This window comes from Pristis pectinata, chromosome 4 (genome assembly GCF_009764475.1).
Source record: "Pristis pectinata isolate sPriPec2 chromosome 4, sPriPec2.1.pri, whole genome shotgun sequence".
NCBI lineage: Eukaryota > Metazoa > Chordata > Chondrichthyes > Rhinopristiformes > Pristidae > Pristis > Pristis pectinata.
The window spans coordinates 64591349-64615570 of NC_067408.1; the positions used below are offsets into that span (position 1 = coordinate 64591349).

Sequence of the window (24222 nt, forward strand, 5' to 3'; positions counted from 1 at the left end):
TTTGTAGTTTTCTGGTGATCCCAAGGATGTTGATGATACAGGACTAGGCCAATGGTAATGTCAAATGTATGAGAACTTTTTTGAGGAGGTCTCAATAGAGGTGAACGAGAAGATGTATTTGGACTTCCAGAAGGCATCTGACAAAATGCCTCATGAAAGCTAAGTCATAAAAACCCATGGTGTTGGAAGTAATATATTGGCATGGATAGAGGATTAACTAACAAGCAGGAGGTAGGGAGTAGGGATAAAGGGACTAAAAGTTGGCAATTTGTGACCACTGCGTACCACAGAGATCAGTGCTGGTAAGTAACTGTTCACAATTTGTCTTAATGACTTGAAGGAAGGAAACAAATGTACAGTAGCTGACTTTGGAGATGTCACAAAAGTAGGCGGGAAGACAAGTTGCGAGGAGGATGGAAACAACCTACAGAAGGATATTGACAGGTTAAGTGAGTGGGCAAAAAGATGAGAAATAGAGTATAATGTGAAGTTGTTCATTTAAGAAGGAAGAAGGTTGCTACGTTTCCTCTCGTCCAGGTCTCCGGCTGTACTGGTTTTAATGGGTTTCCTTGAGCATTAAACAAAGCTAGTGCACAAGGCAGCAGACAGTAGGGAAGGTTAATGGAATGTTGGCCCTTATTTTGAGGAATTGGAATGGAAAAGTAAGGAAGTTTTCCTGCATCTCTGCAGGCATTAGTGAGACCACATCTTGTGTATTATGATCAGTCCTGATCCTCTGTTTATGGAAAGATACTATTTTACTGGAGACAGTTTAGAGAAGTTCACTGGAGATGATCTTGGGTAAGGAGTGGTTGTTCCATAGGGAAAGGTTAAGCAGATTGGGATTCCATTTATTAGAGTTTTGAAGACTGAGAGGTGATCTTATTGAAACATAAAAGATTTTTAGGGAACTAGCAAGGATAAATGATGGGAGGATGTTTCCCTTCACAGGAGAGTCCAGAACCAGAGGGCATGCTCTAATAAGGGGGTACTCATTTAAGACTGAGATGAGGAAGAATTTATTCCCTGAGGTTTCTGAGTCTATTGAACTTCTTACCACCAAGAGATGACCTTGTGTCAGGTAAAGTCTTTGCGTGTATTTAAGGCTGAGATATTTGGATTTCTGATCAGTAAGGAAATCGAGGGAAAGGGCAGGAAAGTGGACATGGACAACATTGGATCAGCCATTGTCTAATTGAATGGTGGAGTAGGCTTGAGGGCCTGAATGATCAATTCGTTGTTACAACTTATAGAATACTAGTGGTTGGTGGGTAGACTTTTCTTTGTCGGAGACATCATTGCCTGGCACTTTTGTGGCACAAATGTTACCTGCCACTTCTTCATTCAGCCAGAACACAGATAGGATTCCATTTGTTCTTATCTTGGGGACCACCAGATTTTACATTCAACTTTCTTTCCTAATTTCCACCACCTCCATTTTCAGCTATCTTGAGGGACTGTTCCCTTTGTGACACCCTAGTTCACTCTTCCCTCTCCATCAACCTCCTCAAATCACAAGGGTGACCCTGAGCTTCCACTCACATTAATTCTCCACCCCACTTCCTCTTTAAAAACCTTTGTCTTCAAACTCCCACAATGCTCTAAGATCCCCAACAAAAACTCGGGAAAGTGCACTCCGCCTTCCATCTGGGCAAGTTAGAGCCCTCAAGAGTCAATATTTAGCGATTTTAGGTAACGTCTTGGATGCTTTTCTCTCCACAGATGTGGCTGTATCTTTTTTAATTTGCTTTTTCTCCAGGTGCTGGTTTTAAAAGTCATTCTTACCTTGATAACTTTGCTCTGCACCCTCTTCTCCAGCCATCCCCACTCCACAACAACTCACTTTTCCAGGTCCGATCAAGGATCCTTGCCCTGAAACGTCGACTCAGATTCTCTCCCCGTGGATGCTGCCCAATCCTGCTGAGTGCTCCAGGCATTTCTTTACAATACCTGCAGCCCTTTGTTCCAACCATCTTTCACTGACAGTTCCTTCAGCAATCAGTTGGAATTGTAAGGTGCTTCTCAAAGCATGATTTCAGGTTGGGTGGCACACAAGACTCTCCAGTTCCTCTGCCGGCCGCCGTTGAAGGGAGCCAGTTACGGGCGACGGCGCGCTGAGGGGCGGAGCAGATGACGTCAGGGCGGCGGCGCGCACGCGGCGGAGTAGCTGACGTCCGCGCGGTGGCGCGCACGCGGCGGAGCAGTTGACGTCCGGGCGGCGGCGCGCACGCGGCGGAGTGACGTCAGGGCGGCGGCGAGCGTAGGGCGGCCATTGAGCAGGCGGCCATGAGCGAGAAGGGGGAGTTGGATTTGACTGGAGTGAAGCTCAACACCGGCGTCTGGCTGGTGAAGGTGCGTTGGGCAGCGCTGGCCGGCGGCAGGGGCTGTGGGAGGATCAGTGTGTCCTTGAGGTTAACGAGATGTAAAGGGGCTCCTGGGCCCGAGCAGTCGCCGCTGCTGCTGCACCCTCCCCACCAGCAGCCAACCCCCTGGACCACGTCCTGTCCTCCTCACCCACCGCACCAGATCGGGAGGGCGGCCCCGGCTCCGGGTTGGCATTGCATCCATCTGTGTGCGAGTATAGAGACACAAGTGTGTGCAGATGCTGGAAATCTGAAGCAACACACAAAGGCGCTGGAGGAACTCAGTGGGTCATTTCCCTGTGGAGGGAAATGGTCGACGTTTCGGGTCGAGACCCTTCATCCCACTCCAGATGAAGGATTCCGACCCGAAACATAGACAAGGATACATTTGGTGTAAATCTCTTCACGTTCCAGCTGGTATCCACGTCTTGCTGAGTTTACTTTGTTCCATGTTTATATCATTTTAAACACCCTTCCACTGTCCATGTGGGTGTTTAAATTAAATTCCTCTATTTGAAAGAAGGGTAGCACACTTTTCAAGGACAAAACAAAAAACATCTGGCCCATCAGCACTGATTGCTGGAGCATCATGTCTAAACACTTCATAATCCACTACATCCAGATCATCTGGGAGAGGCAAAAAGACCCTGGTGCAAAAAGGGGCGGTGGAATTGGGATAGGACCAGGAAAGTTACTTTCGAGGTCTTTCAAAATTCGTTTCTGAACAGAATTAGTCTTGGTGACCATATTGATCAAACTTGAATTTGCTGTTAAACCACAGGTTTTATAAGATGTGATCCTTGCCTTATTTAAGAACGTGTTTAGCTCCCTGTTGAAGGCTTTCAGGGAATCAGTGCACACCAAAGAAGCCAGATACTGTAGTGGATCACAATCTCATGAAAAAAGTAGAACTACCTAACAACAAACTAGAGAGTGAAGTGCTACATGAATTGTAATTTTTCTTGTAAATATAATGGGAAAAGTTGTTGTCCTTTCACCTGTGCTACATATTAACTCTATTGCTGTCCTACCTTACTGTTGAGAGCTGTTTCCTGTACACTTTAATGATATGGTGTGTATTCCCCATTCCGTTATTTTATTTCCCACTCAGCATGCTTTTTCCTATTTGCACATGTTAACTATTTTAATGAAGGGCTCAGACTTCTTCCTGAAATTGTTGTGAATGAAGACTTCACAATTGCAGTTGTTCCTTAATGTGCAGTAACCAAACATCTTGGGTCTGCCTTGTGGCAAGAAATAATCTGTTTAATATTTATGTAGTTGAAAGTTCAGCTCTTGTTAAGGTTTTAAAGTCTTGATCTCAGTAGAGGCCAACGATCTATGATGTGATGGTATGTGGCAATTTTATTGGATATCCTCCTACTAGCTGTGTTTTTAGATTGAAGCAGATGAGTCATGCACAGTCCAGTAACTTTAAGATTAAAGGTTAAAGTATCTTGTTTAGATAACTGCACTGAAGTCCATAATGCTCGCCTGGATAATCTTTGAGTATTGCTATGCTGACATTACACCATTCCGACTGATGTAATCCATGCGATTTTACCTATCACTGTAAACATGTCCTTTTATTCCTTTCTTCCTCATGTTTATCTACTTTTTCCTTAAATGCAACTCTACTGTTTTCCTGAACCACTAAATTTGGTTTCACATTCTAATCGTTTTCTGCATACGGAAGTAGAAGCAGAAAAAGCGAGGAATAATCATTGGCCAGGCAACATCTGTGGAGAGAGGAATTGCTAATCTTTTAAATCAGTGGCCTTTCTTTAGTTCTGCTTCTTACTGCTTACTATTTTCTACACCTTGCAATGCTGTGTGACGTATCTGTAGTTTTGTGCCTCTCCATATAGTGGCGCTATCTCAACATATTTAGGAAAGGAAACCAGAAACAAGTGAAAATCAAAAAAAATGTGCAGGTGCTGGAAACCTAAAATTAAAATAAAAACAGAAAATACTGGAAACACTCAGCAGGTCAGTCCACATCTGTGGGAAGAGGAACAATCCTTCATGTTTCTGAAGTGCTAGATGATAAAGACAAATAGCAGTAAATATTTCCAAATAATTCGTAAAAATTAGTTTTGTTTTCTTATGCTTGTTTCACTGCTTGCTTTGTAATCTTTCTATTGTCTTCTTTATGATGAACTACAGGCATTTTGTGCTTTTCCTTATACCAGTTTTGTCTAACCCTGCAGTTTGTGAATGAACAACATCACTCTTGTTATGTCAGAACTCCATTTTGCAGTCCTTTCTCACTTTTCTTTTCAATAACGATATAACTCCAATCTCTTTTTGTTAGATCCCACTTCCTGATAACCCTCATGCTTCTGATGTCTTCTCTGCTGTGTCATCGCACTTGCTCAGCTGATATTTGTTTAGGGTATAAACTGCCTGGACCTGCTGTTAATTTCTCCATTGTGTGCTTCAAACTATTTTCCAAAGCTTTGAGGTACCAACAAATCTGTTGTGAAGATGCTGGCAGTGAGTTACAATGTGTGCTGTTTCATTTTATGTCTATAGTCTGCACCTATAGTCTATTTAGTGCTACTCTGCAGATTATTGATCAGTTATAGCATTCTTGGCTCAAAGGAAAGTTCTTTTTTGAAAAAAATGAAATCTGTGGAACTCACCAGCTTGCTAAGCATGTCTATACACCTCACCAAATATTGTTCATGTTTGCTTCACCATTAAGAATGCATTACATTTTTGGCACTTGGCCATTGAGAGTGCTGTTCATAAGGAAACCCTTTTAGAGCTGATTCAATTAAAACTCTTAAAACTCAGGATGCATTCCTGGGAATGCATCCTGAGTTTTAAGTGAGGAACCAGTGCACCTGTTCATGACTCAAGGTGGCTGTAGGTGCAGCTACTCACAATAAAGCACAAGTGCTTGAGGAACCAAGGGTATGAAGCAGGGAATTGATAGACATGGAGCCAGGGAGATCAAAGGCAAGGGAGTGGGGGAGGTCTGTAAATATAAGGATGAGTGATTTAAATTTCAGACCTTTGAGAAGTGGTTTAGGGAGGACAGCTTTGATGGGAATGTGGAATTTGGTATGTTTGAGGATATGGGTATCAGAGTTTTGAATTAGGTTAAGTTGGGAAGAGGCTGTGAGTTTGGACTGGAAGCATTGAAGTGATTGAGCTGCGATAAGGATGGGGGCAAGTCATGGGGTCTCAGATCAGATGTGCATCTCTAACCGTGATGGCATGGTTGCAAATAACTTGGTGAGGGTGATCAGGTTGAGGGATGATATCAGTGTTTAGGGTATTTGTATGTGCAGAACTGTTATTTTTGTTATACTCTTGTCAGTCAAACAATGTGATTCTCTCAAATGCCTGCATTGTGTTCATAGTTGATTAATTTCAATTTTGTTTTTTGTTCCATAGTTATATCAGCAATAGATGATCAATAACATGATGAATAAACGAAAGGGTTAAGTTTAACATACTCAGCATGGCATACTCTCAAAGTAAAGCTTTTAATTTTAAAAATTGAAAGTGAATATTTCCCATAGCATGAATATTGTCGTACTCTTGAGTACCCTCGTCCTTGTTACCCGCTGACTGCAAACCTGTGAGGTCAGCCATGTTTTACTTGGTAAACATTGCATGTTACTCGGGAGCCCTCTCCTGTAATATCTGATAAAATCCACTTTGCCATGAGGTGAATTGCTGCCAAATAATGAAATATCAACAGTTGGTCTGGAGCTGGAGTCAGGAACCTCTGCAGGGTTTTGTATTTTTGTTAATTACCATGTTTATTCTTCAGAAATATGTAAAATTAAATTTAGCTCACACCTGGACACTATCCTGTTTTCCACACCCCCTCTCCCCCTGTCCAATTCCTTCCCACCTATGTCCGTGACACATTACACACTCTCCAACTCTTCCATAGCTTGTTCTCCAGCATGCACAACCTCATCTTCACCATGGACGTCCAGTCCCGGTGTTCCTCCATTCCCCATCGTGACGGCCTCATCACCCTCCCCTTCTTTCTCGACCAGAGACAGAATCAGTCCCCTTCCACTAACCCTTTGCTCTGCCTGGCTGAACTTGTCCTCACCCTAAACAACTTCACTTTTGATTCCTCTCACTTTCTACAGACCAAGGGCATAGCTATGGGCACTCGCATGGACCCTAGCTATGCCTGCCTCTTTGTTGGCTACATTGAATGGTCTCTGTTCCAAGCCTACTCCAGCCCCATTCCTCAACTCTTTTTCCATTATATCAATGATTGCATTGGTACCACCTCTTGTACCCGTGCAGAACTCGACAGTTTTATAAATTTCACCACTAATTTTCACCCTGCTCTCCAATTCACTTGGACTATCTCTGACACCTCTTTCTCCTTCCTCCATCTTTCCATCTCCATCTCAGGAGATTCCTTATCCACTGACATCTTCTACAAACCCATTCACACCCACAGTTATCTTGATTACAGCTCCTCCCACCCTGCCTCTTGCAAGGATGCTATCCCTTTTTCTCAATTTCTCCACCTCCGCCACATCTGCTCCCATGATGAGTCTTTCCACTCTAGGACACCCTTCTCACCGCTTTCTACCTTTCGCAGGGACCACTCTCTCCATGACTCCCTAGTTTATTCCTTCCCACCCCACTCCCACCCCAGGAACTTTCCACCGCCCCTGCCATAGGTGCAACACCTGTCAGTACACCACCTCCATCCAGAGACCCAAACAGTCCTTTCAGGTAAGACAGAGATTCGCCTTCACCTCCCTTAATATCGTCTACTGCATTCGGTGCTACAAGTGTGGCCTCCTCTACATTGGTGAGACCAAACGCAGAACAGGTGACCATTTCACAGAACACCTGCGCTCTGTCCGTAACCGCGACCTGCATCTCCCTATTGCCAGTCACTTCAACTCCCCCTCCCACTCTATCACTGACATGTCGATCCTCAGCCTCCTCCACTGCCAGGAGAATTCCAAGCGCAAGCTGGAGGAACGGCACCTCCTTTTCCATCTAGGAACCTTGCAGTCTAATGGCATGAACATTGAATTCTCCCACTTTAAGTATTCCCCCCCCCCACTTCCCCCCCCATACTACTTCTCTTCTTCCCTTTCCTAGCCTATCTCTTTTTTCTACCTCTTTTTTTTCCTTTCTCTCCTTACCTTTGACCCATCCCCCAGTGGATCTGCTTTTGCCTCCTGCCCAGCACCTGCCTATCACTATCTCTTACCTGCATCTACCTATCACCACCACCTTGTGCCCACCATGCTCCCCTGCTCTGCTTTCCCTCCTATATATTGGGCTTCCCCTTTTCCTATCTTCAGCCCTGAAGAAGGGTCCTGACCTGAAACGTCTGCCTGGCCTGCTGAGTTCCTCCAGCATCATAGTGTTTTTCATCTAGATTCCAGTGTCTGCAGTCCTTTGTTTCTCTTTACCTCAAACATTATTTCTTTGCAAAATAACTTTCCAAGTTCTGTAATCATGTAATCCTTCCAGATTAAGCACCGCTTTACCTGTGAATCCGAGGGCGTCATTTATTGCATCTGGTGCTCCCGGTGTGGCCTCCTCCATGTCAGTGAGACCCAATGCAGATTGGGTGACGGCTTCATCGAGCACCTTCGCTCCGTCCCCTGCTAAAGCAAGGATCTTCTGGTGGCCAGCCACTTCAATTCTGCATTCCACTCCCATACTGACATGTCTATCCATGGCCTGCTGTACTGCCATGTTGAGGCCAGACAGAGGTTGGAGGAACAACACCTCGTTTTCCCCCTTGGGAGTCTCCAACCTGATGGCCTCAATATCGATTTCTCTAACTTCCCCTCTTTCCTGCCAACTTTTTTTCTCCTCCTCCCCCCCCCCTTTGCTTTCCCTCATTTCTGTGGCCCCTCACCCCTTCCCTTTTCCCTCCCTGCCCTCATGACCTGACCTTCTCTTCCCCACTTCCTTCCCTTTATTCCATGATCTATGTCCATTCTACCAGACTCCTCCTCCTTCAGCCCTTTGCCTCTTCTACCCATCACCTCTCAGCTTCTTACATCACTCCCTTTCATCCCCCCTCCCCCACCCACCTACCTTCCCCCTCTCACCCGTCACCTGCCAACCTCTGTTCCTCCCCCTCCCATGACTTTTTTATTCTGGCTTCTGCCCTCTTCCTTTCCAGTCCTGATGAAGGGTCTCGACCTGAAATGTCGACTGTTTATTTCTCTCCGTAGATGTTGCCTGACCTGCTGAGTTCCTCCAGTATTTTGTGTGTGTTGCTCTGTAATCATGAATGTTTCAGGAGATGAGTTAAAGTAACCGCTACATTGATAAATGTATCATATTGCAGCCAGAGCCAGTGTCCAGCATCAGGGTTGGGAATGTATGTAGATTTGCAGTTGAAATTGGACTTGCGAACATGTGGTCAGCCATGAGGGTAGGTTTGCAGCCTTAGCTGGTGTTGTGAATTTGAGCAGTTGTCTTACAATTTTGCTGTTTGCTTCAGTGGTAGATATCAGCTACCAGCTACCACAGAGGGTGAGAAAAGTCACAAGTTGATAACGTCTTCTTATAAGGCTGCAGTAAATCAAAAGCAAACCGTACTTATTTTGTCTAGCTGAAAACATACATAGAAGTTGTTATATCCACTGAGGCATTGACTGCTGAATATCATTGCAGCCAATGGCTTTAGAGGTATCTATGTTTCATGTTACCCCCAAGTTATCGGTCAACTGATGAGAGTTATCAGCTTATCTGCCTACAGTTCTCAAGAATACCACAGACCAAGTTGTGCAGTCCAATGATACTCTGTCTTTACCACTCGTTGTCTTGGTGAAGCAGCCAGCATAATCAAAGACTCCACGCACTCGGGACATTCTCTCTTCTCTCCTCTTCCATCGGGTAGAAGATACAGGAGCCTGAGGGCACGTACCACCAGACTTAAGGACAGCCTATGCCCCACTGTGATAAGACTATTGAACAGTTCCCTTATACAATGAGATGGACTATGACCTCACGATCTACCTTGTTGTGACCTTGCACCTTATTGCACTGCACTTTCTCTGTAGCTGTGACACTTCACTCTGTACTGTTATTGTTTTTACCTGTACTACATTAATGAACTCTGTACTAACTTAATGTAACTGTACTGTGTAATGAATTGATCTGTACGATCAGTATGCAAGACAAGTTTTTCACTGTACTTTGGTACAAGTGACAATAATAAACCAATACCAATACCCCTGGTTGAATTAGTACTGCAGTAACAAGCTAAGCCTCCCCATAATCATTGCTGGATTTCTTTTGTTTTTGGTAATTATCTGAAAAGAAGTTGGAAAATAAATTTATTTTCATTTATGCATTTGATAATATGAGTTTAATTATTTTCATCCTCTAGATTTAAATTTACTGAAGTTGTGCTTCTGTTAATATTAAGGATTCAAAGCTACCATTGTCTGTGGGGAAAATATAAATGAAAAGCATTGCTGATCAATTCATGGCTTTTTTTGAGTTTAACATATTTGCAAACTTCATTGTCATTGTCCTTAGTGTGAAGCTTCTTAAACCGATTGTCTAGTTTTTAAAAATTATTTGTTAGTGATAAATAACTTGAAAAACCGGACAATTTAGGAAGCTTCTTGATTCCAAGGTTCACATAAAAGACAATAAAGTATTTGCAAATTTCTTTGTTACACTTGGAAAAAGACATGAATTGATCAACAATGCTTTTGTTTATACTTGCGTAACATTTGCTAATGCAGCTGCATTTTCTCAGAACCAGTTATAAAAACAGTTACTTCATTGTCTGTGGGCAGAAAACTTCACCCCTCCAACATTCACCCCTCCTTCACTTCTACACCCCTGCATCAGCATGTAAGTAATGTAAAAACTGAATTGTTTTTCATGGAAAAGCACATGCGTATGAATTTATTTACATATTCAGCCATATATTTACTGTTAATGTCATTTCATCCTCTGTAAATTCCTTGAACAGTTCTTACAGTTGTCCTTGCTTGGCATTCCTCCCACTGTGCATTCTGTGCCACGTGGGAAGGCATGGACACTCCATGTAACCTAGGCAACCATGTGCAGGAAGTGTCTCTATCTGCAGTGGCTTGAACTCTGTTTCAGAGCTGGACTGGCAGCTGTAGTCCCTGTGGTCGTGAACAGTATGATTAGGGAAGTGGTGATTTTGTAACGTAAATATGTGTACACACACAGGGAAGAGATGACTGCTGGACAGACTAAGAGGAGCAATCAATTAGTTTAAGAGCCCCGAGTCCATTCTGCTCACAAACAGTTTTCTCTTTTGGATTCTGGTGAGAGTGTTAGTACTTCAGGAGATTCAGCCTGACATGATACCACAAGTGGCTTGGCTGCACAGGAAGGGAAGAAGACATGACTCCAAGATGTAATGTTGCCTGAAATTCAAAAAAACCTGCAGGTGCTAGAAACCTGAAACATAAACAGAAAATGCTGGAAACATTCAGCAGGTCCAGAGGTGGGAGATGAATATTCAAGGATGTGAGTGCTGAGAGTGAGCCAGCACCTTGACTAGGCAGATCATGATGTAGAATTACTTAGCTAAGAGTCAGGGATTAGATATAGCTAATGGCAGAAAACATTGGTGGGAGTTATTTGTAGGCCACCAACTAATTTTGTAATAGGGAGATACAAGGGACTGCAGATGCTGGAATCCAGAAAAGTCTCCAAGAATCCAGAGCTCTGAGTTCCTCCAACAGTTTACTTTTTGCTTCAAATAATTTTATAATATTGGACATGGCATAAATTGGAAAATTAGAGGTGCATGGAATAGAGTAATTCAGTAATCATAGGAGAGTTTAATACACACACAGACTGAACAGGTCAATTAAGTTACAATAAGGTGGCAGAAAAATTCTTGGAATGTGGACAAGATGATTTTCTCGATCTATATGTTTAGGAACCAAACGGAAAAGGCTATTTTGGATCTTGTATTGTGCATTGAGAAAGGGTTAGTTAATAATATTGTTGTTAAGGAGCCTTTAGGGAAGAGTGGTGATAGTATGATAGAATTAAACGTGAAAGTGATGTAGTTCAGTCTGAAACCAGGCTGTGGTTGATTGGCAAAACACATTCAAAGCTATAATGCTGGGCAGGTAATGGCTAGTAGTTAAAGAAAGAAACAATGCATAGTTTTTAGAAAAAATATGTCTATTTAAGGCCCAGAAAGCCAACAGGAACAGTGGTTGATGGGAAATTAAAAATAGTATTAAATCCAAGCAAGAGTTGTTATGAATTTGCCAGAAATAGCAGCAGAGCTGAGAATAGGGGACACTTTAGAACTCAGCAAAAGAGGACCAAGGCATTCATAAACAAAGGCAAGGTAGAATATGACAGTAAGCTTGCAAGAAACATAGAAATGGAATTTAAAAGCTTCTATAGATATGTAAAAAAGAAAGTCAAGATTGGGAATAATTGTTTTTTTCTCAGATTGTCAGTGAGAGACTGCAGGGCTCTGTGCTTATGTACCAGCTGTTCACAATCTTTATAAACTATCCGGCAGAGGAGATGAATGTTATATTTTCAAATTTGCTGATGATACAAAATCAGGCGAGATAGACGTGTAAAGAGGCTTCAAGAGAATATCAACAATCTAAGTGTGTGAGTGGGAACATGGCAGATGAAACATCTTGCAGAAAAATGTGTAGTCATCAACAATGGTGCAGGAAACTGAAAAGCCGAGCATTTTAAAATAGTGAGAATTGGGTGATGTTAATGCACACAACTCACTGAAAGCCAATGTGCATTTGCCTTTCGAACTGCTTGTTGCACCTGCATATTGACTTTTAATGTGAAAGGATTTCAATATAGGAGTAAAGAAGTCTTACTGGAATTATATAAGGTCTTGGTGAGGGCACAGATACAGTCATGATCTCCTTATCTAAAGAAGGATATACTTGCCATAGAGGGAGTGCTGCAAAGATTCATTAGACTGCTTCCTGGGATGATGGTTTTGTTGAATAAGGAGAGGTTGAGAGGGCTGCAACCGTTTTCACCAGAATTTAGAAAAATGAGGAGAGATCTTACTGAAACTTACAAAATTCTTACAGGGCTAGATGGGGTGGGTGCAGGGAGGATGTTCCCCTTGACTGAGGAGTCTAGAACCAGAGCTCACACCACCAGGTTCAAGAACAGCTACTTCCCTTCAACCATTAGGTTCTTGAACAGACTCGCAAAACCCTAATCACTACAGTTTAACAACTCTATGATCATTTTGCACTAAAATGGACTTTGGGATCTTTTTTGTTCTAATTGTGTTCTTTCTTATAAAAAATGTATATAGTTTATAATTAATTTATGTTTTTCTTGTGAATGTTGCTTATATGATGCCATGTGCCTGTGATACTGCTGCAAGTAAGTTTTTCATTGCACCTGTGCATATGATAATAAACTTGACTTTGACTTTGACAGTCTCAGAATAAGGGTCTGAGAAGCTTAGGACTAAGGTGAGGAGAATTGTCGTCATGCAAAGGGTGTTGAACCTTTGGAATTCTCTACCCCAGAGAGCTGTGGAGACTTGGTTGGGGTTGTTGTTGTCATGACTCCAACAGCAATTCCTTCTTCATGCTTGTTGCTCTTCATTGTCATTGTCCAGTGGTATGGGAGTATGATCGGCTGTATGATCAGTTCCTGACTGGTCATTTGTGCTTTGTTTCTTTGTTAATATGGCCTAGTCTGACAGCTTCTAACATGAACACTTTGTCTTAGATGGCAAGATTTATTAATTTACCTCTCCCCTGTGAATTGTAAATCTATCTTTCAAGTAGATTACATTGTTTTTTTAAGCTGTACTTTTTAACTCAAAAGTGTTTTTCAATTTATTCATTTGGGTCTTGAGTGGATAATTTGAAAACATCTTTTTGCATATTAAGTGCTTCAGAAAATTGCAGTGCATTGGTAAAGGAACATGCTTAAATAACAAGGAATGCTTATTAAATATGGACAGAATCAAGCAATTCAAACAGGAACATTTGCTGAGTGCCATGTAATAAAAATTTATTCAGTCATTCTAAATCACAAATTGTGTTTGCAGTGCATGACAATATAATTTATTGTTATCTGTTTTGAGTTCTGTAGCATATTTGATTGTTATAATGTGTACAGTTTAATATATGTGCATATTGTGCATTAATTATGGCCTAACTGATCACAGTTATATCATGAGCTTTGGATTATAGTCTTTAATGGCCATTAGTGTTTAGTGTTTTGAGACAGGTTTGTATTATTACATTATTTTCATTTATTATGTTTGGTAGAAAATGTGTACAGAATTATGATGACCTACAAAAATCCACAATATGTTTTTTGGGAATGCTGATTCTCAGACCTTTGTGCTTTATGTGAATATTTTGTCGTAAAGCCATAAAATGGAATTAAATCTATTGACGTGGGGGCGGGTGGGGGGGCATGGTGGGGAAACATTCTTGTTCCTGATCTTGGTTAGAAAGACTAATGTGCATTTCTGTTTGGTACACTTTTCACCATCTAAAATAACTTTGTAGGCAATGGTCAGCCTGACTCGGCCAGTACCCTTGAAGTATTTTTGAAATTAGACTCTCGCTATTCACCCAGGCTACATTCTCTCATTTACTCCTGTGTGTGGTTGCCAGCTCTCTTGCTCTTTCTCTCTTCAGTCTCTTGTAGTCTAAAACCTTTGCATCTCCTCCTTTGGAAGGAAAGATAACTAAAGTGGCAATGCAGTTATCATCTCGGTAACACCAGTCAGAAATATGTAAGCGTGCTCATACATTTGTTGTTGTGTCTAGTTTTTACTGTTAAGTTTGTGGTTAATAACTTTCTTTATTGTACAGGTTCCCAAATATCTTTCACAGCAATGGGCTAAAGCGACAGGAAGAGGTGAAGTTGGAAAGATAAAGATAGCTAAGTAAGTGAGATTTGTTTTGTTGCACAGTGGCTGTTGGACACTGAATTTTTTCTGAATGGTAAACTAGTGACCATTAACTAATGTTTTCTCTTGTCTGTCTGCATTTAACAGGAATCAAGGGAAAACTGAGGTAAGAATGCAATGAAGCAAATAGCAATACAAATTGTATGCTCTATTGAAATGCTTGATGGGATATTATGTTATTGTGTAAAATACAAGGCATAGAAGATTAGTTACTAATCTGACACCTTAAGGACTTTGATGGTGCTGGACTTGCAACTTTTCCAGACTATTGGATATTACATGTTACTCAACAGACTTTTACTGAGCTATTTTTATATGTTACACAGTAGTACAATAAATTTTCTAGTGAACCCAGTGAGCTTAAGGGGAGTGGGACATGCATAAGTACTCTAGATCCAGCCGCAGACTTATCTACGTTCGTGACTGCTAGTGTTTTGGCCTCCAACCCCAGCTGTGCCCAGTCTGGACACCGACTCCAGCTGGATCTCCAGCTTTGGCCATACATCCCCCTTGCACTCTGAACCTCCAGCTCGCACTCTGAACTAATGAGTGAGCCAGATGCCGAACTGTCAGGATTTCCAAATGGTCGGATGCTGGATTATTAGAGTCTTGCTGTGTATGCAATCATACTTAACCATGGTCAATTGTTAACTCATGTGTAATCAAGTTATGTCAGCATCTTGTGATGGTCCTGGATTCTTTCCCACGAGTCTCATCACATGATCACTTAAGCAATGAAAGTGGTAAAGGCTTTTGTGTAATTTTTACTTGTAGAAACATATTTAATTGATATATAAACTATGATTCTCTCATCTATTGATGTGATCATGTGCAGTGTTTTAATAGATAACTAATTCACACAAAACTCTTTTCATAATTCTTGGGAATTGAAAACAGGATTTGAATGCAGATACCTTAGGCTAATAATACATATTTCTGGTATGTAATTCCTCTTTGTATTACACTTTAAAAGTAACACAAAGGCACAAATCTCGAGCTCATAAAGTAACAGAATTATAATTTCTTTAACTTCTATTCAGACTTTATTAAACATGTTTGGAGGAGTTACCTGTTAGGGAACAGAAATAAACTCAGAATTCTTGCATGCAGTGTGAGTAGCAAGTAAACTTGAATGAGCTTGCCTTTTGTTCATTTATTAACAACTGAACCTTGTGAACTTAAAACAACTTGACAGTATTACATTTGGCATTATAAAATGTGCCATGGTCCTTTAACACCACCATCCTTCTTGCCATGAGCAATACTATGGGATGGGCACCTATGAGTATTTTCCATTTAATCAAAATTAGAGTGTTGTAGTACAAGTATAAGAGTTACTAGCATTCTTATTTTGATTATGATATATTGAAAGTATAATTGCCAGAACATGCATTCATGCCTAAATGCTAGCTCTCAAAAAAAGGTCTCCTCTTTGTTCTTGGCATTTGAAAACATAACAAAAACTACAAGGTTGTTCTGGAGAATTGATTTTTATGTGCATAAATGGAATACTAAATGACCAGAATTTATTTAATGAATTTTGAATATTGTTTGATAATTTGTACGTAGAATTGAGATGATTTCTTACAAACAGATTGAACAGGTTGAGACATTTTTCTTGAGAAATCAAAAGATGTTTTTCTTTGGATGAGGGAAGTAATGACCTGATGGAGGTCTTCAGAATTCTGAATTAGTTGACAGAGTAGATGTGGAGAGATTATTTCCAGTTGCAGGAATGTTCAAAAGTAGGGGTCATTTATAACAAAATAGTTACTCAGATATTCATTGAAGAAAAAGAAGTAATTTGCTTACTTATAGAATGTTTAGAATGTGAAAATTGCCACTGCACGAAGTGTTTAAGGCAAATAGTTAAGAAGCTTTCAAAAGTAAATTAGATGAAAAAATGGTATATTGAAAAGCATGGATGGGTGAGGTAGAATAGGAGGAGACTTGTGGAGTATGAATACAAATACAAATCGGAGTTGCCTTATGTTAGTTTTGCACAACATAATGGAAGGTGTGAGATTACAGAGTACATTCGGTGCCAGTCATTCTAACTATCTTTGGGACCTGTCAAGGCATAGTGATAACATATTCAACAGGTGCCACTGCCTTGATCAGGAGTGTTGCAATGAGATATTTAGTTTGACTTCCTGGTGAAACAAGCTGTTATGATAACATCAAGTTTCAAGTATTTTATCAAGAAGGGAGCTCTCTCCTTGCCAATCACATTTTTCTAGAGGATTGCATCCTTTCTTACCCTGGCATTGAGGGTTGCTCAGAAGAATCAGGTTTTCTCCCCTGGAACAAGGTTCTATCAAGGTCTGTTAACATGGGATAGCCTTTGCACACTGGCTACAACATAGGTTCTTTGACCAGTGGCGAAGAAGTCCAAGGTAACTGCAGACATTAACACACACATAAATGAACACTTGTATTCATCACCTGGCCCCAAAACAGTGAAGGCAACAGAAGTGGTGATGCAAGGAGATCAAGGATTCCACAGGGAAAGTTGTCCTCTGACAGAGCCTCACAGATAACCTGTTAACCTCAAACTAAGGAGCCTCTGAGTCCCTACAGTGTTTACATTGTCTTAAAGCCAACCAGAAAACCCTATGACTAGTTTGATAAGGGTGACCAGGTGATTGAGGAGTTAACTAACCACAAATGCAAGGCATAATTGGATTGGAAATTTTGACCATGTCTCAAGGGAAAAGAAACAGCTCAGAATCAGTAAGTCACTGATAATGACATTTGTGGATTCTTCACTCTTGTCAAGACCATCAATTGCCCCGCCACCCAAGAGGCCACCCTTCCCTGAATAATGGTGTGGATTCTATCCATCTTCACTGCATATCAACTGCAAAAGAAATACATAGAGCAGCATTAGTCACTATATGTGGGTGTCTTAGACTTACAAAAAAAGTTTTTGACCCTCTGAGTTGAGACTACGGAGAATCATTCTCAAATTTGTCTCCATTTCACCTTTGTAATGTGATGGAATACAAGCCATGATCTTAACCAGTGGGTCCATAGTGTGCAGACTGGTGTCGTGCAAGACTACATGATTGCCTCAGCCCTTTTCTTGATTTTGCTGCAGTGCTGCAGCTCATCTCAAACAAGCTGTCTGCTGATAAGGAATTACTCCACAGGACAACTGGAAAACTGTTCAATTTATGTCATCTCCACTCCTGAACCAAAGTCACTCCAATCTGAGTAATTGAACTCCAGTTTGGTAGAAGTAAGGTCAAATGAATTTATCCCTCTTGGTTCACTTACCATTTGATGCAAATCCAGTTTAGCAGCGATATCCATCAGAACAGTTAGCTCAGTCAGTGGTGGTACTTCTGAGCCGTTCTGGATGTTGGACACCCAGAGAACATGTTGTGTCTTTGCTCTTCTTGTCTTTTCTAAGTTTTGCTCAGCTTGAGAATACAGAAGAATGGTGGTTGTATTTAGCAGACAGTTTCCTTGTATGCCTTTGACAAAATGCCGCAAGACTTAATGAGGTACAAAGTCAATGTTGAAGGTTCCTTTTTACTGTATTCCACTTTGTTGTTATGTCTGTTGGATTTCTGGTGGGACAAGGTGTACACAGTGATTATGATAGAGCAGACCAGGTCATTGTCTGGAAGATATGAGTCTGTAAGTATGACAACGTCAGGCTCTTTTTTGACCAGTCTGTGGGTGAACTCTCCTAATTTAGATGTTAATTCCTAGATATCCAGGGGGAGGGGAGAGAGATTTCACTCTGGTGCCTAGAGAGGTGGTCCATCCAGATGGCTTTACTCTTTGTTTGTTTAATATATAATGCAATACAACTGAATGGCTTGTTTGGCCATTTCAGAGGGCAGTTAAGAGTCAGTCACATGGGTCTAGAGTCACAAATAGGCCAGATTGAGTAAAGACTGTGGATTTTCTTCTGTGAAGGATATTAGTCACATAGGTTTTATTACACTCTGGAGGCTGATGGTCACCATTCCTGACACTAGCTTTTTTTTTTCAAATTCTAGATTATTTAAATAACTGAATTTGAATTCCCTGGCTGTTATGAACATAGAACAGAGAACAGTACAGCACAGGAACAAGCCCTTTGGCCCACAGTGTTGTGCCGAACTAATTAAATTTGTAATCAAATGCCCAACTAAACTAATCCCTTCAGCCTACACAATGTCCATATCCTTCCATTTCCCTCACATTCATGTGTCTATCTAAGAGCCTTTTAAACGCCCCTATTGTATTTGCCTCCACCACCACCCCAGCAGTGCATTCCAGGCACCCACCACTCTGTGTAAACAAAAAACTTGCTATGCACATCTCCTTTTAACTTACCCCCTCTCACCTTAAATGCATGCTCCCTAGTATTAGACATTTCAACCCTGGGAAAAAAATACTGGCTGTCTACTCTATCCTTGCCTCTCATTATCAGATCTCCCCTCAGCCTTTGCTGCTCCAGAGAAAACAACCCAAGTTTGTCCAATCTCTCCTTATAGCACATGCCCTCTAATCCAGGCAGCAGTCTGGTAAATCTCTCCAAAGCCTCAACATCCTTCCTGTAGTGGGCTGACCAGAACTGAATGCAATACTCCAGATACAGCCTAACTAGAGTTTTATAAAGCTGCAGCATAACTTCCTGACTCTTGAACTCAATGCCTTGATTAATAATGGCAAGCATATCATGTCTTCTTCACCACCCTATCAACCTGTGTAGCCACTTTTTGGGAGCTATGAACTTGGACTCCAAGATCCCTCTGCTAATCAACACTGCTAAGCATCTTGCCATTAACCGTGTACTATCTCTACATTCGATCTCCCAAGGTAAAACACTTCACATTCCACCAGGTTAAACTCCATCCGCCATATCTCCACCCATAGCTGCAACTGATCTATTTGCTGTATCCTTTGCCAGTCTTCTACGCTATCCACAACGCCACCGATTTTCGTATCGTCTGCAAATTTACTATATATATCACAAACAGCAGATTTCCCAGTACGGATCCCTGTGGAACATCACTAGTCACAGACCTCCAGCTAGAATAAATTCCATTGACCACTACCCTCTGTCTTCTATGGGCAAGCCAATTCTGAATCCAAACAGCCAATTCACTGTGGATCCCATGCATCTTAATCTTCCGCATGAGCCTCCCATGAGGGACCTTGTCAAACAATTTACTAAAATCCATGTAGACAACATCCACAGCTCTATCTTCATCAATCACCCTCAGCACCTCCATCAATCAAGTTAGTAAGATATGACTTGCCCCATACAAAGCTATGCTGAATGTCCCTAATTAGGCCGTGGTTTTCCAAATGCTTATAAATCTTATCCCTTAAGAATCCTCTCCAGTAACTTCCCTACTACTGATGTGAGACTCACCAGGATCATCCGTTTCCCTTCTTGAATAATGGAACAACATTAGCTACTCACGAGTCCTCCGGGACCTCGCCTGTGGCTAGAGAGGACACGAAGATATTGGTCAAGACTCCAGGAATCTCATCTCTTGCCTCTCTCGATAACCTGAGGTATATTCCATCAGGCCCTGGGGACTTATCTGCCTAATGTTCTTTAAGAGACCGAACACTACCTCCTGTTTTATCTCAAAATGCCCTAGCAAATTAGCATGTTCTTCACTGATCCCCCTATCCTCCACATCCTTGTCCTTGGTAAATACTGATGCAAAGTACTCATTTAGGACCTCACCCTCATCCTCCACTTCCAAGCACATGTTCCCTCCTTTATCCTTGTGTGGTCCTACCCTCTCCCTAGCAATCCTCTTGTGCTTGGTGTATGTATAGAATGCCTTGGGATTCTCTTTAATCCTACTTGCCAAGGACTTTTCACGGCCCTTCCTGGCTCTCCTAATACCCTTCTTGAGTTCTTTTCTGGCTTCTTTATAACTCTCAATGATCTTTAGCTTCCTAAACTTTACATATGTTTCTTTTTTCTTCTTGACTAAATTCACCACCTCTCTCGTTATCCAAGGTTCCTTTACCTTTCCATCCTTGTCCTTCCTTCCTTACTGGAACATACCTCTCCTGCAGTTGGTCTTTAAACACACTACACATGTCAGATGTGGACTTGCCCAGAAACAACTGTTCCCAATTAACTCTCCCTAGTTCCTGCCTCATACTCTGGTAATTTGCCCTGTTCCAATTTAATACTCTCCTGCAAGGTCCATACTTATCGTTATCTATAGCTATCTTAAAACTTAAGGAGTTGTGGTAACTGTTCTCCCACTGAACGGTCAGTCACCTGGCCAGGCTCATTACCCAACACCAAGTCCAGTACAACCCCTCCTTTTGTTGGACTATCAACATATTGATTTAAGAAACCCTCCTGGATGCACCTAACAAATTCTGCCCCATCTAAACCTCTTGCACTAAGGAAGTCCCAGTTTATATTAGGGAAGTTAAAGTCCCCCACTACATCGACCCTGTTGTTTTTACACCTTTCCCTAATCTGTCTGTATATCTGTTCCTCAATGTCCCTGTGGCTATTGGGGGTGGGGTGGTCTGTGGTATAATCCTACCAGAGTGATTGCACCTTCCTTATTTTTGAGTTCTACCCATATAATAGTGATTAATGGTGCAACACCCCCCCCCCCTCCTTTTGGCTCTGGATTATGGGTTTAGTTATTTAACCATTAAGTTTTTGGTTTTGGTGCCCATTCTGACTAAATGGCATATTTATAATGGGTATATCCTGTGGCAAAATAGGATTTTGTTCAAGTAATTTTCCAAAAACTCTGCTTAGGATAAATCACCAGGGAATGGGCGTAAGTTTGTATATTGTTTTATGGTTTGGTCAATGGGTATCATTGCAAAGAAATTACTTGTAAAGGAGACCTTCAGCCCTTCTTATTTTATTCATTTGAAATATGAAATATGGTAGGGACAGCCAGCATGGCTTCGTGAAGGGCAGATCGTGTCTCACTAGCCTGATAGTGTTCTTTGAGGAGGTGACCAGGCAGATTGATGAGGGTAGTGCAGTAGATGTGGTCTACATGGATTTTAGTAAGGCATTTGACAAGGTTCCATATGGTAGGCTTCTTCAGAAGGTCAGAGGGCATGGGATCCAGGGAAGCTTGGCGGTGTGGATTCAGAATTGGCTTGCCTGTAGAAAGCAGAGGGTTGTGGTGGAGGGAGTGCATTCAGATTGGAGGGCTGTGACTAGCGGTGTCCCACAAGGATCGGTTCTGGGACCTCTGCTTTTTGTGATTTTTATTAATGACTTAGATGAGGGGCTAGAAGGGTGGGTTGGCAAGTTTGCAGACGACACAAAGGTTGTTGGTGTTGTAGATAGTGTGGAGGATTGTCGAAGATTGCAGAGGGACATTGATAGGATGCAGAGCTGGGCTGAGAAGTGGCAGATGGAGTTCAATCCGGAGAAGTGTGAGGTGGTACACTTTGGAAGGACAAACTCCAAGGCGGAGTAAAAAGTTAATGGCAGGATTCTGGCTAGTGTGGAGGAGCAGAGGGATCTGGGGGTTCATATCCACAGATCCCTGAAAGTTGAGGTGGATAGGGTAGTTAAGAAAGCTTATGGGATGTTAGCATTCATAAGTTGTGGGATTGAGTTTAAGAGCCGCGAGGTAATGATGCAGCTCTACAAAACTCTGGTTAGACCACACTTAGAGTACTGTGTCCAGTTCTGGTCGCCTCATTATAGGAAGGATGTGGAAACGTTGGAAAGTGTGCAGAGGAGATTTACCAGGATGCTGCCTGGCTTAGAGAGTATGGATTATGAGTAGAGACTAAGGGAGCTAAGGCTTTACTCTTTGGAGAGAAGGAGGATGAGAGGAGACATGATAGAGGTGTACAAAATATTAAGAGGAATAGATAGAGTGGACAGCCAGTACCTCTTTCCCAGGGCATCAATGCTCAATACAAGAGGGCATGGCTTTAAAGTAATGGGTGGGAAGTTCAAGTGAGATATCAGAGGAAGGTTTTTTACCCAAAGAGTGGTTGGGGCATGGAATGCACTGCCTGGGGCAGTGGTGGAGGCAGGTACATTGGTCAAATTCAAGAGATTGCTAGATAAGCATATGGAGGAATTTAAAATAGGGGGATATGTGGGAGGAAGGGGTTAGATAGTCTTAGGCGAGGTTTAAAGGTCGGCACAACATGGTGGGCCGAAGGGCCTGTATTGTGCTATGCTGTTCTCTGGTTCTATGATTCTATGAAACAGCCTGAAATCCTAGGAGCATAAGTCTTTTTTAAACAATCTGAGGGCTCTACTCTATCTCCAGGATCATGTGTTATATGGATCTGTGTTTGAAGAAGAATTTCCTGATGTTGGTCCTAAAGTTATCTTTCACTGCTTTGGGAAATAACTTTTTTTCACACTACCTTTTTCTGTATGGTTAATGACCTTCATCTCTGCAAGATCTCTCTGTTAATGTAGGATTAATGTTGTATTAGTGTAAATGGGTGGTTGATGGTTAGTGTGGGCTCGGACCAGAGATCTATTTGTGTGCTGGATCTCTCTGACTCTATGATACAGCACAGAAAGAATTTATTTGGCCTTTCATGATTCTGCTGGCTTATGAAAAAACATTGTCATTGTTCTGATTCATCCCTTTCCCCAGAGCTTTCAATTCTCCATTATGTTCCTGTTGAATGCTGCTATTCAATCTGCTTCCACCACTTTTCCATATTATGTGGTTCAGACCATAACAATTTGCTGTAGTACAAAAAGATCTTTCCTCCTCTTGGTTGTTTTCTCCTGTTTCTTCAGACCTTACCCAAAACCCACATCGTGTCATGTCTGAGAATTGTTTTCCAACAACAGTCTGTATTAAGATCTTCAGCACCAAATTCAGTTTTTAAAGAGCAGTATATTTTCAGCCATGCCAACTTTGTAATGCTTTCTTTAAATTCAGTATAGGAGTATAATTATGAACATTTAGATAATTTATGACCTTGGATGTTGCCTGAAATTGCATGTGGAAACGATAAAAGAGAATTACATTTTCAGATGAATTTATGTATTTTCCATCTGGAATAATGAAAGGGAAAGAAACTAATAGCTTTGTTGCAAGACCATGCTGAGGATTATATGACTCCGTCTTGGCCGCCTATATAGAAGACAGAGCTGTTTACTTGTTTATAGCTAATTGAAGTCGTGCTTTTCACTATTGTTGTTCCTCATCATCTTTCAGTTAGCTCCCAAATCTTTCTTGGCATATGAAACAGATACAAACCATAGAACTCGACTGTGAATTAATAGCATGGGAAAAAAAATGCTCAGAAACTCTGTGTGATGTTGGAAATAGTTTAATTTTTGTTTGAATCCCAACACCAAATACCATTCTCTCTACTCCCGAGCCCAACAACATATCAATCTTCTCTTCATGTCCCCAACATCAAATGCAAGTCTCTCACCCTCCAATCTCACCAACGTACCAGTCTGTTCTCTAGAGTCCTCCATTTAACAAGATCATGGCTGATCTGATTGTAACCTCAAATTCCACACTCCTGTCAACCCACAATAGCCTTTCAACCCTTATTTATCAAGTATCTGTCTATTACTGCCTTGGAATATTCAGGACTCTGCTTTCATCACCCTGAAAGGAATAGAGTTACGGAGACTCCATGATCATCTGATGGAAAAAAGTGTCTCATCTTCATCTTGAATGGGCAACCCCTTAGTTATAAACATTGACCTGTGGTTCTAGATTTTCGCAAGGAAACAATTACTTCATATTTACCTTCTCAAAACCTCTCAGTATCTTTCATGTTTCCATCAAGTCCCCTCTAGCTTTTCTGAACTCGGGCAAATGCTAGTCTAGCCTACCCAACCTTTCCTCAAGACAACCCACCCATTAGTCTTGTAAACCTTCTCTGAACTGGGGTAGACAGTCAGAATCTTTTCCCTAGGGTAGAAATATCAAACACCAGAGGACATGCTTTTAAGGTTGGAGGGGGGAAGTTTTATATGCAGAG

The 24222-nt window shown here is 41.6% G+C and overlaps 1 protein-coding gene across 1 annotated transcript in view; it reads left to right on the forward strand.

Moving 5' to 3' along the window:
* Positions 1-2222: 2222 nt before the first annotated feature.
* gtf2f2a (general transcription factor IIF, polypeptide 2a) overlaps positions 2223-24222 on the forward strand; it is a 76945-nt gene continuing 54945 nt past the window's right edge. The window contains exons 1-3 of the mRNA XM_052015350.1: positions 2223-2352; positions 14180-14253; positions 14365-14383. Of these exons, the coding sequence (XP_051871310.1) occupies positions 2287-2352; positions 14180-14253; positions 14365-14383 (159 nt within the window). The 5' untranslated portion in view covers positions 2223-2286. The remainder of the gene's footprint in view (positions 2353-14179; positions 14254-14364; positions 14384-24222) is intronic.